General features: G+C 45.0%; 1 protein-coding gene across 1 annotated transcript in view; it reads left to right on the top strand.

The window, feature by feature from the left end:
• FAM120A (family with sequence similarity 120 member A) overlaps positions 1 to 14,496 on the top strand; it is a 111,169-nt gene that overhangs the window by 30,303 nt on the left and 66,370 nt on the right. Inside the window, exon 4 of the mRNA XM_075939695.1 lies at positions 13,917 to 14,045. Coding sequence (XP_075795810.1) covers positions 13,917 to 14,045 — 129 coding nt within the window. The remainder of the gene's footprint in view (positions 1 to 13,916; positions 14,046 to 14,496) is intronic.

The raw sequence follows: 14,496 nt of genomic DNA, 5'->3' as shown, positions 1-14,496 counted from the left end.
AGTAGAATAGAGGGAGTTTATTGCTTCTCCAGGATACAGCACAGATGTAATCTGGTTACAGGGGAGGCCTAGGATGCCTCAGCCCCCCTTGAGATGGGGGAGCCTGAGCTGCTTCCTCCATGATACCAGCCAGAAACCTCACTAACTCCTTTCAGCCCTGCCCCCAGCCAGGGCTCCACTCCGCCTTCTTCCCATTTTTCCGCTCCCTGGGAGATAACTGGTCAGACAGGTTCGAAGCCCCCTTGCATAATGATTCATCCCCTGCCCTGCTGGGCCGTGCTGCAGCCAGTGAAGGTCACTCACAGCCCACCGCCCAGCACAGCGCCCAGCAAGGTACCCTCCGCCCCCACTACGTCACAACATCTTAGTCTCCCTTGCATCCAGTTGGGCTCTGCCTGATCTCTCTGCCCAGTCCAGCAACCCTCTCCTTCCAAGTGAGCTTCTGATATCCCCCTCTAGGAGCTGTCCTTTGTCTTCTGGCCATGTAAACAGGGTCACCCGGGTCCTCTCTTCTCTGCCTCTCCTTTCCTTCATCCTTTGTTCTCCCCCAGCTGGAATCAGCTGGTGAGGTCTCCAGGGTCATGTCTCTACAGTCCATTGTTCTTCCATTGTCCAGAACTGGCTGTGCCATCTGAGCTGGTTCTCCCAGTCACCAGGTCACCAGTTGCTGGGATCTCTATTCTGCAGGCCACTGGCTGGGGTTCCAAGTTCCATGCTAGTCTCTGTAACAGCAAATTCTCTCTCCTCTGACCTGGTTAAATCAGTAACACTCAGGGACACTGAGTGCCATCCCCTCTGCATGCAAACCCTTTGAAAACACCACAGATCCTCCACTTTGTCTCAGTCTGCTTGAACAAACCCTTTCAAGACAGGCTTTGCAGAATGTGTTATTGGATGTGCTCAGGTAGGTGAAGTTGGCAAAAGGTGGGAATCTGATTTCAGGCTTCATAAATCTGAAGTGGGTCAGGGATGCGTGGGAGTCCATTCCCTCATAAATGGTAGAAAAATAATTTTTGGTAGAAAAATAATTTTGGAAATGCTGTATCAGCAGTGTACTTGATGGCTCAGAAGACAACACCATATTTGCTGATGACAAAATGAATTCTGATGATGAAAAGAAAGTTGAGTCTGAAGATGACACTGCTGACATCTACGATGATAGTGCAACTATGACTGAAGCTGAGTTTAATAAACTGTTTGAATTGGAAAAATAATCAAACTTTGAAGGATTTGAAGACTTAAAATGGGTGCATTAGAATGATGGCACTTTAAAATCAATAAATGGATGTTTAAAATATTAACTAATTTTAAAGGTATGGGAAATACATATTCAGTTATTATAACCGTTTTTTGTTAGATTATATGAAAATAATTTTAGTGAAACTTTTGTGTGTTTCTTATGATTCCAACTTTTAAAATACATCAGGGTTGGTAGACTTTGGCTCCTGGCATGTCTTGGTAAGCCACTTGCACAGTGGGACATTTTGTGTACCTGGAGCATCCACAGGCACAGAGCCCCTGAGCAAAAGAAGCAGCAGGAAGTGGTGAAGGCTGAGGGATGTGCTCGCCACCACTTCCCACTACTCCTGTTGACCAGGAACAGCAAATTTCAGCCACTGGGAGCTGAAGGCTTCTGTGCCTGTGGATGTTCCAGGTACACAAAATGTGCTAGCGTGCAAGTGGATTGCCCGTGACGTTCCAAGAGCCAAAATTTGCCAGCCTCTGATCTGTAATAACAGGTCTACATTGTTGATAAGCCAAGCATCTACTCTTTGCTGCTTCACCTTTTAAAAAAAAAATATAAAAAAAATTGGCTTATGAATGAATGTATACACTAACTGTGCTGACCTTAACCCCGTTGTAGACACAGCTAGGTCCACAGGAGCGTAATTCTTCAACACCGCTACTGTTAATTTGAGAGATGGAGCTCCTGCATGAATAGAAAAAACTCATTGGTGTGGGGTAGATCTGTGCTACAGGGTTATGCTGTCCTAGCTGCCATGCTTGAATAGTCCCTGCAGTTAGTACAGACCAAACCTGGAGTGTGGGGCTGAAGACATGGGATAGCAGTAGCATACATGTGCTTCATGGGCACTCAGCATGTACCTGGAACATGTTCTGGGAACCACTTTGCTATAAATACGAACAAGTATTTTTGGTTTTAGGTTTAAAAAGTAAAATGGAGAGATACTGCTCTCCTGCCATTAGGGAGTGAAGTCTCCTGAGTCCAGTTGAAATGATATGGCGACTAAAATAGGTGCAATATGAATTCAGGCTTAAACAAAGAGTAACATCCATAGTCCTTGCAGGAGGAATAACAGGTAGTTCGACTTAGGGCTTTAATTCAAAATACCGGGTACCTGCTTAGACACGGGCAGTTAGTCCGGACTTGTAAATTTGGGCGGGGGGCAAGGAAGAAAGGCGACTGGCCGGGAAGATGAAAATCAAGCGTGGGATATTTAAATCCCGGGCTTGATTTGCAACTTCGAATATTAGCTTCCCTAGTTTGAATTAGGGGGCTAGTGTAGACATACCCCAAATATGTCCACGTACTTTCTATAGCGGGGAACCCAGAACTGGACACACTGCTCCAGATGTGGCCACACTAGTGCCAAATGAAGGGGAGTAATAACTTCTCTAGATCTGCTGGAAATATGACTTCTAATGCACCCTAATATTCCGTTTGCCTTCTTGGCTTCAAGGGCACACTGTTGACTCATATTCAGTGTCTCATCCTCTGTAATCCCCAGGTCCTTTTCTGCTGAATTGCTGCTTAGCCGGGCAGTCCCCAGCCTGTAACAATGCTTGGGATTCTTCCATCCCAAATGCAGGACTCCGCAGTTATCCTTTTGAACTTTATATTTCTTTTGGCCCAATTCTCCAATTTATCTAGGTCGCTCTAGACCCTATTCCTACCTTCCAACATACTTACCTCTCCCCCTATTTTAGTGTCATCCACAAACTTGCTGGGGGTGCAATCCATCCCCTCATCCAGGTCGTTAACAAAGATGTTGAACAAAACTGTCCCTAGAACTGATCCTTGGGTCACTCCACTTGAAACTGACCGCCAGCCAGACATTGAGCCATTGATCACTACCTATTGAGCCTGACAATCTAGCCAACTTTCCAGACAACTTACAGTCCATTTATCCAATCCATACTTCCTTAACTTTTGCTGGCAAGAATATTGTGGGAGACCATATCAAAAAGTTTGCTAAAGTAGAGAAATATCACATCCACCAACTTCCCTATGTCGACTGAGCCAGTAACCTCCTCATAGAAGCTAATCAGGTTGGTCAGGCATGACTTGCCCTAGGTGAATCCATATTGACTATTCCTGATTACTCTCCCCGTTTCCAAGTGCTTCAAAATGAATTCTCTGAGGATCTCCTTGATTTTTTTCCAGGGACTGAGGCGAGGCTGACTGGTCTATAGTTCCCTGGATTGTCCTCCTTCCCTTTTTTAAAGATGGTCACTATATTTGCCTTTTTCCAGTCATCTGGGACCTGTCCTGATCTCCACGACTTTTCTAAGATAATGGCCAAAAGCTCTGCACTGACATTAGCCAACTCCCTCAGTACCCTCGGATGCATTAAATCCAGACGCATGAATTTGTGTATGTCCAACTTTTCTAAATAGTTCTTAATGTGTTCTATCTCTACCAAGGGCTGCCTACCTCCTTCCCATACTGAGTTGCCTAGTGCAGTAGTCTGGGAGCTGAGGCAAAAAAGCATTGAGTGCTTCAACTTTTCCACATCATCCGTCATTAGGTTACCTTCTTCATCCAGTAAGGGTCCCATACCCTCCCTGATCACCCTCTTATTGCTAACATTTCTGTAGAAACCTTTCTTGTTACCCTTCACATCCCTTGGCAGCTGGAATTCCTTTTTGAGCTTTCCTGATTACTCCCCTGCATTCTCAGGCACTATATTTATACTCCTCCCTGGTCATCTATCCAAGTTTCCACCTCTTCTAAGCTGCCTCTTTGTGCTTAAACTCGCCAAGGATTTCATTGCTAAGCCAAGCTGGTCGCCTACCACATTTGCTTTTCTTACTGGGCATCGCTATGGTTTGTTTCTGTGCCTTCAGTAAGGCTTCATTAAAATATTGCCAGTTCTCCTGGACTCCTTTTCCCCTCATGTTAGCATCCCCCCTCCCCCCCAGTCCTCCTGGCTAGCAAGGTCCCTTGTTTTTCTCCCTGCCCCCCACAAGTGCTGTGGCCAAGATTGGGGCAGGGGAAGGGTGTGAGGCTGGGGGACTACTTACCTGGTCTGGTGCCAGGCAATATGGTGGAGCCCTGCTGTCTACTCTGTTCATGGTGCAAACCACCCCCAGTGGCCACTCTCAGTATTGTACCCCTCCATGTGCCCCTCCCTTTCCATGTTATGGAAAACAGTCCCATTCCTGGCACTTCCCATTTCCTTGGCACAATCAAACCCTGATCTTGGCTTAAGTTAGCATAAGAGTAAGCTGCCTACCAAATTTGGTGGGTCTAGCTCTTACCGTTTAGGAGGAGTTCTTGAAAAAGCAGACTCAGAGACAGACATTTCTAAAATACATAGCTAGATAAAGGCCTCCATTTTGACAGTTAAAATGCTCGTGTGCTGCTTGTGAAGTACAGAAACTGTCCTGCAGTTCTCAGTGGTAGTTAACAAGTTACTAAAATCAGAATGACTGTGCAGCTGAGGTACTTGTGTTAAGCTTCTGAGCATTCCCAATGTAGTGAACTAGCTTGCTCCAAATTATAAACAAGGTACTTGCATGCTTACATGTTGTGCCCTCTCTCCTCTCAAACCTGGCTACATGAAACTTATTAAATATTACTGTGTTTTGGAAGTTATGTAGATTTAAAGATGGATCACTTGATTTCACTCGGTCTAATGGATTTGTAAGGAAATACTGCAGAAAAATAGATGTCATTTTAAACAGTAATTTGAATTTTTCTTATCACTAGGAGGGTTGCAGACAACAAATTTAAAGTATAGGTAACTAGTAAGACATACTTCTCCTTTCGCATGAGAGCCAGGGCAACAGATATGCTTAACTCCAGTAGATAGCGCAAAATAAAAACTGTCCAATTCAGTAATCAGCACAGTTGGTGCTACAAAGGACTATGACAACTCTGGTTCATGTTTTTTATGTTCTTGTTTTGGGTCTGGACTTGACTATGTTTGGAAAATTGTTGGCTGCTTATGAAGCTTTTCACAATCAAAGCAACCCTTCTCCCCCTGCCCCCCAGGTGGCTCTGCCTGGAGGACATGGTTAATAAATCTTCTCTCTGGGTTTTTTGTTGTGGGTTTGGAGGACGGTTACATACTTTCTTTTTGATTGGTTATACTACCAGATCTGTTTTTCAGGCATCAGTTTTAATCCTTAGATTCAGAACTGCTTTTTTTTGGAATCCAGTAGATGGCATCAATACACTTCAAATGTTTCTGAATCCATTTTTTGTCAGCAGAGGCGTCCTTCTAATTCCACAAATGTAGTGGCATCAGACTCCATGTGCAGTTTGTGTTCCAAGTTTACTCTTGTGTATATCAAATATCTAACAACTTTTTACCATTAGAATGGAATGCATGAAATGGGGGGTGTGACGGGGTGCCGAGACCCCGCACCCGACATCCGGGACTCTGCGCCCTTGCAGAGGGGCAGCAGAGCGGATACCGGTGGTGCACCGGTTGTTCCCGCGCCGCGGCTCAGCTGGAGGAAGGCCGTGGCGCAGCTGAGTCCGCCCCAGCCCCGCCGGTCAGAGAAGACACAAGGACGTGCCGCGGCAGACGTCAGGGGGGTGGGGCGCATAAACCCCTCCCGGGTCGGCGGGGACTTTAAAAGCCCACCAGCCACCCGAGAACGGGAAGGGGGGGACACAGAGAGGACCAGGCTTCCCCGAGGAGAGGAGAGACCTGGATGCACTTGGGACAATCTCCCGGGGGGGGGGGGGGAGCCGACCCTGTGAGTAAAGGGCATCCCGAGGACAAAGTGGGGGAGGAAGGAAGCAGCCCAGGGCAGGGTGGTTAAGTAGCCCATGGGCTGGTGCGTTTAGGGGCACGACCCCGCCAGCGGGACCGAGACTGGAGCGCAGTCTCTGTCCTTAGGGTCCTGGGCTGGGGCCCGTGAGTGAGGGCGTGCCCGGGCCCCCCTTCCTTCCCCCAACCAAGAAAAAGAGAAACGTGGTCGGATTCGACGCACAGACATAGAATTAATTGGATTAGAGACCGGTGACCGCACCCCGGACCAGACCGAGGGAGGGGACACGGTCACAGGGGGTTTCAAGTTAGATACTTCCAAATTTCGTTTGTGTATACTGGTTGGTGAAACCATTAGTTTTGCTGTAATGGTCCTTTTAAACAAAAAGAAAAAAAGGTTCACAATTCTGGCTCAAATTCTTTCAAGGTTATTTGTGCTTACTGTTCAGTGACTCCTAGTACTAAGGATGCCAAGTATTGATAATTGACTAATCGAATAGTTGATGCATTTTTGCATTGGGTTGTTGCTACACTTCAAAGATGAAAGTGCTGAAGCCGGGGGTCAGCATGGGGGACTCCCCTGCTGACCCTGGGCTCCATGTGGCCCTGTTGCTTTTAAATGCCGTGGGGAGCCCAATGCCAGGCATTCAAAGTGGCAGTGCCTCACGGAGCAGCTGACCTGGGCTCCATGCGGTGCTGCCAATTTGAAGTACCCCCTTCTTTCCCCCCCCTTTGCTGCCTCTATCTGATAGAGGCAGAAGTGGGGGGGGGGGGAGGGATTAGTCTTTCATATTCCTACCTAGTACTACAGATGCAGACATGGATACATTCGAAATTGTTACCTTGTCATTTAATCTGAAGTAGAAACAAAACATCTGTGCAGAGATGTTTTGAGTGAAACTCCTTTCTTTTTTGGTAATTAGAAAATATTAACATGATTTCACTATTTGGCTGTAATTGAGTCCTGATTTCATATGGTTAGTCCAGGAGGGTTATTCAGAAACCATAAAAGCAGCAGACATGAGTTTATTATTTAAGGATCTTAATCCTCAGTATTGATCTTACTTGGCTGAATAGAAGATGTAGCTGGGATAGAGGTGTGAGGGTAGAAGGAGTTTTCTCTCTGACTCCAAGAGTAGAATTGGGACTGGAATCGAGCAGAGTAACTTTGCTGAGGACAATAATTTTCCACTCTGCATCGGGGTGATTACTCAACCCTAACCAGAGATGAGAGTTCATTCTCTGCTATACTGGGTTTCTACAAGATACAGTGGAGGTGGGGGACCAATAGAGATGTAAGTAAAACTCCTTGATTCTCTGTCCAAGGTTTTGGTAGATTTTTAGACTAGACTAATGGCAGCTCTAAATTCTACCAGCTTGCACTGTTTCCCTGGGTTGGTTGTCCTAGAGTCCTCCCCCATACATGTATACAGGAATATGTGGGAGAAATAGTCCCCAAGGGCTTGCCGTTGGAAATTTCCCGAGTGCGGTCTACTTAACCTATGTTCCTAAGGCTCTGAGGGTTGACGTAGCTATCCAAGTTCTATACCTGTTTGTAGTTCCTTTGTCAAGGGACTTACTAGCTGCGAAGCTTTGTCTGGTTTTCTCACTTTGTGCCACCTGAATGGAGCAAAAGAGAGGAACAGACCAAAAATTTTCTCCTTGTATGACAGCAACAGAAGCCTTTAGCCCTGTTTCTGCTAAACTGACATCATTGCCGCCTTTATATATTGTGGAAGAGGAGCTACAGTGGCTGGTGATGTTATCTCTTTCTTTGGTTTTTCATACTGAGAGAGGATCTTTTGTTGCACAGTGTGAAGTTACTCGAGACGACTTAGACCTTCATAGAGCTGAAGTTCAGTGTGCCCTGAGGGCTTGATCCAGTGCCCGTTGAAATCAATAGGAGTCTTTTCCTTCAATGAGAAGGCTTGGAACAGTCTCCTATTCTGTCCTGAAAGTTCCATGAACAGCTTCCATCAGCATGGACCAGAGGCAAGTCCATGGTCCTTGTGATCCTAGTAGCAAACTTCAGAGAGAGGGACCATCTGTTGATCAGACGTCTGTTACCTAGTCAGAAGGCTTAGGATATGGGAGTGTGACATTTCTTTCATTGGAATGGTGGAAAATAACATTCACAGGCATTAGGATCACAGACATAGGGAGGCATTCAAACTAGGGATGTTACAATGCATGTAATCAATTAACCATGTAACCACTGAAAATAACGTGATTACATGTGGGGTGGCAGCTCATTCCCTGGGAGCAAATGCATGCTGGGAGCCAGTTCCCGGCATTCCCCAGATCCCGCCTGCCACCCCACTTCCGGGAAGCTGGCTGCTGCCCCATACTGCTGCCTCTGATACAGAGGCAACAGCATGGGGTGGCAGACGGCTCCCTTGTGCATACTAGCTCCTGCCTACCTCCTTGCCCTGCTGTCTCTGTTTCTGTACCTGCTCCTTCAGGCCTGGCTGTCCCTGCCAGCCTCTGCATGGGGGCTGCTGGCTCCCAGACCACATGGGCTGGGAGCCAGCAGCCTCGCACGGAGGGCTCGGTCGGGCTGGAGCAGCTCTCTGTTGCAGCTGGTCACTAGTTAACTGTTACTTGGTAAGCATCTCCCACTAATGGTGATGTTTACCAAGTAACCATTTAATGGGCTATCTGTTAACATCCTTCATGAATACTATCACATCTGAGTGATTTATTACTCTTTAATATGTTCCAAAATCTGTTCTTTGATACCTCAGTAGGAGACAATTTCTCAGATTTGTCTGAAAAGAATTGACCAGATGTGAGAATCTCCCTTACATATTCTGTAGGGAAAACCAGCTCAAATTAATTTTACTTTCTCTGCAGTGGCCTTGTTTTCTTGATTGCTCCTTTAGTACCTCAATCAACCAGTTGTTCCACTTACTTTTTGGTATGTTTCATATATGTACATAACATTTTTTTTGCTGTTTTTGTCTTTTGATAGTTGCTCTTCAGATTCCTTTTATTGGCCTGCTTAATTGTACTTCTTATAATTATAGTTTAAATATAATTTATACATTGACTTGCCAGATTTTATGCTACTTTCTGTTTTGCTCGGTAGAATTTTACTCCCAATTTGTAAATGATGCCTTTTTGCCTTTAACTGCTGCTTTTACTCTTCTATTTATCCATGGTGGGTTTTGGGGTCCTCTGATTGGGTTTTTTAAAACGGGTACGCATTTAGTTGAGCTTCTATTATAATTTTTTAAAATAGTTTCCTGGCACCTTTCAGGCCTATCACTCTTGTGACTCTTTCTTTTAATTTCTGTTAAACTAGCATTTTCATTTTTGTGTTTTCATTTTGAAGGTAAATGCTACTATGATGTGTTTCTTTGGTATTTTCCCCCCACAAAGATGTTAAATTTAAGTACATTAAAGATGCTATTGCTGAGCACTTCAGTTATACAGTGCTCCCCTTTGAACTGTGTGCGTGCACACATGGGGGAGAACTTCAGACAGCCAGACGTGTCTTTAGTCATTTTTATGTACAGTATAAACTCACAAGGAAAACAACTTGCTTAAAAATCCTTGTCTTTACCATCACTTGGAATCCAGTTTGATACTAAGCTGCATGTGAAGAGTCTTGGACTGAGCCGTCGATGGACGGCTCTCCTCTTCTATGACGCCTTTGATGAACAACTAAACCAATCTTTGATCGGCAGAGCCAATTACAGATATCACGTAAAAAGCCGCCAACTGCATGCGCTTTTTTGGATCCTCCGCTTTTCCTGCAATGCCTGGATATGCTGACTCTCAAAGCAATTAAGAGCCCGTACGATGGTTTGTCGCCAGGACAAACTGTCCTGAACTAGAGTTTCCAGATCATTGGGAGATATGCCACATGACTTCATATTGGCCTTTCAGATGTCTTTATAGCACTTATATTGACCACCAATAGAGCGCTTCCCATGAGCAAGCTGGTCATAGAAGACCATCTTTGGTATTCATGTATCATCCATCCTCATAACATGACCAATCCAGCGAAACTGTTTGTTCATAAGCATTGCTTCCATGCCCATGACACCACACAGCTTAAGGACTTCTGTAGTAGGAATTTTGTCCCACCAGTTCACATGGGCAGTCTTCTTCAGACAACGCATATGGAACTGATCGAGCTTCAAAACATGACGATGATATGTTGTCCATGACTCCGAGCCATACAGCAGGACATTCAGGACAACTGCCTGATAAACCACTATCTTGGTATGGAGTTTAATACCATGGTCATTCCATAGGTGTTTGGTCAGTTTTCCAAAGGCAGCTCTGGCTTTGGCTAGTTGAGCAGATACATCATGATCCACATTTATGCTAGAGGACAGTACACTTCCCAGGTAGCAGAACTTGTCAACAGCCTTAAGGACTGTACCAGCAGCAGTAATCACTGGAGTGCTGGACTCTTTCCAGACAAGCTGAGGCATAAATTCTGTCTTCTTGAGGCGCACTGTGAGTCTAGAACTGAGCAGAAGTAACAAAGCGATCAAAAAGCTCCTGTGCATCCTTCACTGAATGAGCCAGCAATGCACGGTCATCGGCAAACAGAAGGTCACGAATAGTTGTAGTAACCACTTTAGTGCGAGCCTGGAGTCTCCGGAGATTGAAAATACTGCCATCTGTTCGAAACTGAATAGGTATGCCCAATGTGCAGTCCTTAAAAGCAACTAACAGCATCATTGAAAGTAGATGTTGAACAGGAGAGGAGCAAGGACACATCCTTGCTTTGTACCGTTTGATATGTCAAAAAGTGCTGATGTGTCTCCATTGTCAAGGACGTGACCAAGCATGCCATCGTGGAGAGACTGAACAATGTTGATATATTTTTCAGGGCAACTAATTCGTCCAAGTATTTTCCAGGGCCCATTTCTGTTGACAGTGTCCAACGCCTTGGTCAAATCGATGAAAATCACATAGAGGTCCTGATGTTGCTCTCTACATTTCTCTTGTATCTGTCTGGCTGTAAATATCATATTGGCAGTGCCTTGACCGACATGAAATATGCACTGGCTTTCAGGAATAATACCATTTTTAAACACGTGAGCCGATTGTAAAGAACACGGGCCAGGATCTCACCAGATATAGAGAGCAGAGAGATGCCCCAATGGTCATCGCAACAGTCACGGTCACCTTTCCTCGTGTGTGTGTGTGTGTGTGTGTGTATATGTGTGTATATATATATATGTGTGTGTGTGTGTGTGTGTGTGTACAATCAAGGCATTTTGAAGTCCTGGGGGAGACTAGCTCCTTCTCCCAAATGGTGCTGAATAAATGGGTGAGACAGTACATCAGCAGTCCACCAGCAGCTTTATACATTTCTGATGGAATTGCATCACTGCCAGGTGCCTTTCCAGATTTCATCCGTTTAACAGCTTTTTGTACCTCATCAAGAATTGGTGGCATATCCAGCTGTAAATCATTAGTCCACTGAGGAATCTCTTCAAGAATGCTACTGTCAAAAGTTGAGGTCTGGTTCAACACTCTGTGGAAATGTTCAGCCCAGCAGTTAAGGATTTTAGCACTATCTGTGATCAAAGTGAGGCCATCAGCAGAGCTCACTGGTGTACAGCCAGCAACGTGTGTGGCCCATAGACTACCTTCAGCCCATCACAGAATGCTTTACGGTCATGTCTAACTGCTTGATGTTTCCACCAGTCCTCTTTCATTTGCCGTAATTTGACTTGTGCCTCCTGCTTAGTTCGCATATATGCCGATTTCCTAGAGGCATTCTCTTTATTGTTGATCTAAGCCAGGTGTGTCACATATGTCCTATCAAGAAGAGGTTGGGCATCTCTGTCCTTGTCATCAAACCAGTCCTTGTGCCTATGTTTTTGGAAACAGAGGATCTCGACAGCAGTTCTATAGGTTGTTTCTTTGATGTTTCTCCAATCATCCTCAATAGTGGGTGACCATTCTAGACCTTCATTGCTGGTGACTAAGGAAGCATTAAGACTGCATTGAAACTGTGCTTGTGTCTCGCGTATTTCAAGTTTACCTACATCCAGCTTTACCTACGTCCAGCTTTTTTCAACATACAGCAGAATGATGACATTTTGATCAAAGGTTCAAGGAGACAACACTGTGTACCATATAGTGGTCAGACCAGGAGCCAATACCACACATTGCACAAGTCAACTTGACATCAGAAAGGTCTTTTTGTTTGGTGATGAAATAGTCAATCATATGCCAATGCTTAGACCGAGGGTGCATCCAGGTTGCTTTGTATTTGTTCACCTGTTGGAAGAATGTGCTTCCAATAGCAAGCTCATGCTGCACACAAGTTTGAAGAAGAAGAGTGCCATTTGAGTTCTCACATCCAATACCATGATGTCCAAGCACTTTTGGCCATGTGATGTAGTCCTAACCAACTCTAGAATTAAAATCACCGAGTAAATATAGCTTGGAAGGTATTGAAGAAATCACTGAATTCAGGCTAGCGTAGAAAGCCTTTTCTTCATCATCTGCAGCAGTCAAAGTGGGTGCATATGCACTAACAAGTACGAGGCATTGTCCCTGCCTCAGTCTAAACTTTGCAGTCCATAAGGCGAGGACTGATGGCATGTGGCTCGGAGTCAAGTTGGGGGACTAGAGGTGTTCTGATGGCGAAAGCAACTCTTGCTTGCCTTGGATGAGCCTCTGGGTGGCCCAGCCCGCACAATAATATGAATAGTCTTCTCCAACCTCTGTGAACTGGCTTTACCAAAAATACCAGAATGTGAAGAGTATAGTCCAGGTATTTTGCAGGACAGTACTATTAAGAATTCTGAGAGCCTGGTTGTGTTTAAAATTTTCTGTATGTCTTCTATCTGGAATAGGTATTTTTGGAAGGTAAATGTATAGTTTCTAGGAGACAAACTGGCACAGCTGAAATGTATTGGGCTAATAAATCATTTACACACACCCCTTGCAGAATCTTATACACATTCTTAATGTCAAGCACATGAGCAAAGTCTTTACATGATCAAGGCCTCAGCAGTGTTTGAAGAATTCTTCAGAACAGTATTAGGCGGGGCCCTCAGGTGGAAGGGGCAGGGGCAGGGCCAGGACACTTCCATGCGTCCCTTCCCACAGACCCTGATTGTTTTGGGGGGGGGGGGGGGTGAAGTCTTTGCCCCCCCCTCAGAAAACTAGCTGGTGGTTCCCTCTAGAAACCCATGCCTCTGAGGGTGGGAAGAGACTTCATGTGGCTCCCTTCCCCCCCTCAACCTCTGCTCCCAGGCCAATCGGGTTGGGGGCAGGAGGAAGCACACACAATTTCCTCCCGCCCTGCAAGGGACGTCTCACTCTGATGGACCTGAGCGTGGGGAGCATGAAGTCTCGCTCCCTGCCCTGTGGTGCGCAGCACTTAGTCAACAGCCAGGGATCGCTATAAGTGCCACAAGATCTCCGGTCTCTAGGCCCTGATTGGCCTGGGGACAGGGGAGCGGCAGGGCCTCTGCGGGCTTGGTCCAGCCCACGGAGGCTCTTTTGCCCACCCCTACTTTAGACTTTCTCTTGCTTGTCCTAAAGGAGCTTTTTTAAGACTTGAAATCATGTGCCTTTCAGAGGTCTTTCAAATGAATGTAACCATACTGCCCAGAGCACGTGAGCTGGGCATTTGTTCTAAAATGTTAAGCTGTAAAATAGTTAGTAACTGTTGACCTTTGAAATGTCTATCATTGGTTTAGAGCTAATATTTCACTGAATTGTATGGGACAGTTAATACCTCCTGAGAAGTATTGTTTTATCACTTCATGTTTGCAAGGTTATCTTTGAAGAACAAAGTAAAAAAAAAAAAAATGCAGCAAAGTTGAAATACCAGAAGTCCATGTACTTTCAATCTGCCTTGTAGCAAACTTTTAGACTAGTACTCAGCTATAATACTGAAATATCTTGGAGCTTTTTTAGAGTGATCTAAATTTATGGAATGTTAACCAATATGATTTCTCATAGGTACGTGCACATCAGTTAGTTTTGCCACCTTGTGATGTAGTGATCAAGGCTGTAGCTGACTACGTCCGCAATATTCAGGACACAACTGATTTGGATGCCATAGCAAAAGATGTTTTCCAACATTCACAGGTAAAGTAGTGGAGACATACACATACCTGAGTTCAGTGCTTTTTGTGTGATGGTACTGCCCGGTATGCAGTACCAGCACCTACAGGCACAGTATCAGCACCTCCAATCAGAGCTCAACAACTTTTTCCCCTGGAGTACCGGCACCTTTTTTTTTTTAAACACAAAAAGCACTACCTGAGTTTGGTTGAGCTAAACTCTGTTGTTGATCTTTGTTGCGGAAAGCTCAAGTTTACATTTTTTGTTATGTACAATGTCTTGATTGTCAAATTTTAGCATTCAGCAGTTTGGGGAAGAAATCCATTTTCTTTGTCTTCACTTAATGGTTGGCTTCATGATTATTGAAATGGCCCTACATTCTTTCCATCTTGCCTTTTAGCTTTATTTATGTTCAATGTCATTATGAACCTGCTTAGAAAAGTTTGCTTTTCTGAAGTGGAACAAAACATATTTC

This window comes from Pelodiscus sinensis, chromosome 11 (genome assembly GCF_049634645.1).
Source record: "Pelodiscus sinensis isolate JC-2024 chromosome 11, ASM4963464v1, whole genome shotgun sequence".
NCBI classification, from domain to species: domain Eukaryota; kingdom Metazoa; phylum Chordata; order Testudines; family Trionychidae; genus Pelodiscus; species Pelodiscus sinensis.
Note: the sequence above shows the minus strand (reverse complement) of the source record. Positions and strands in the feature narration are given on the sequence as shown.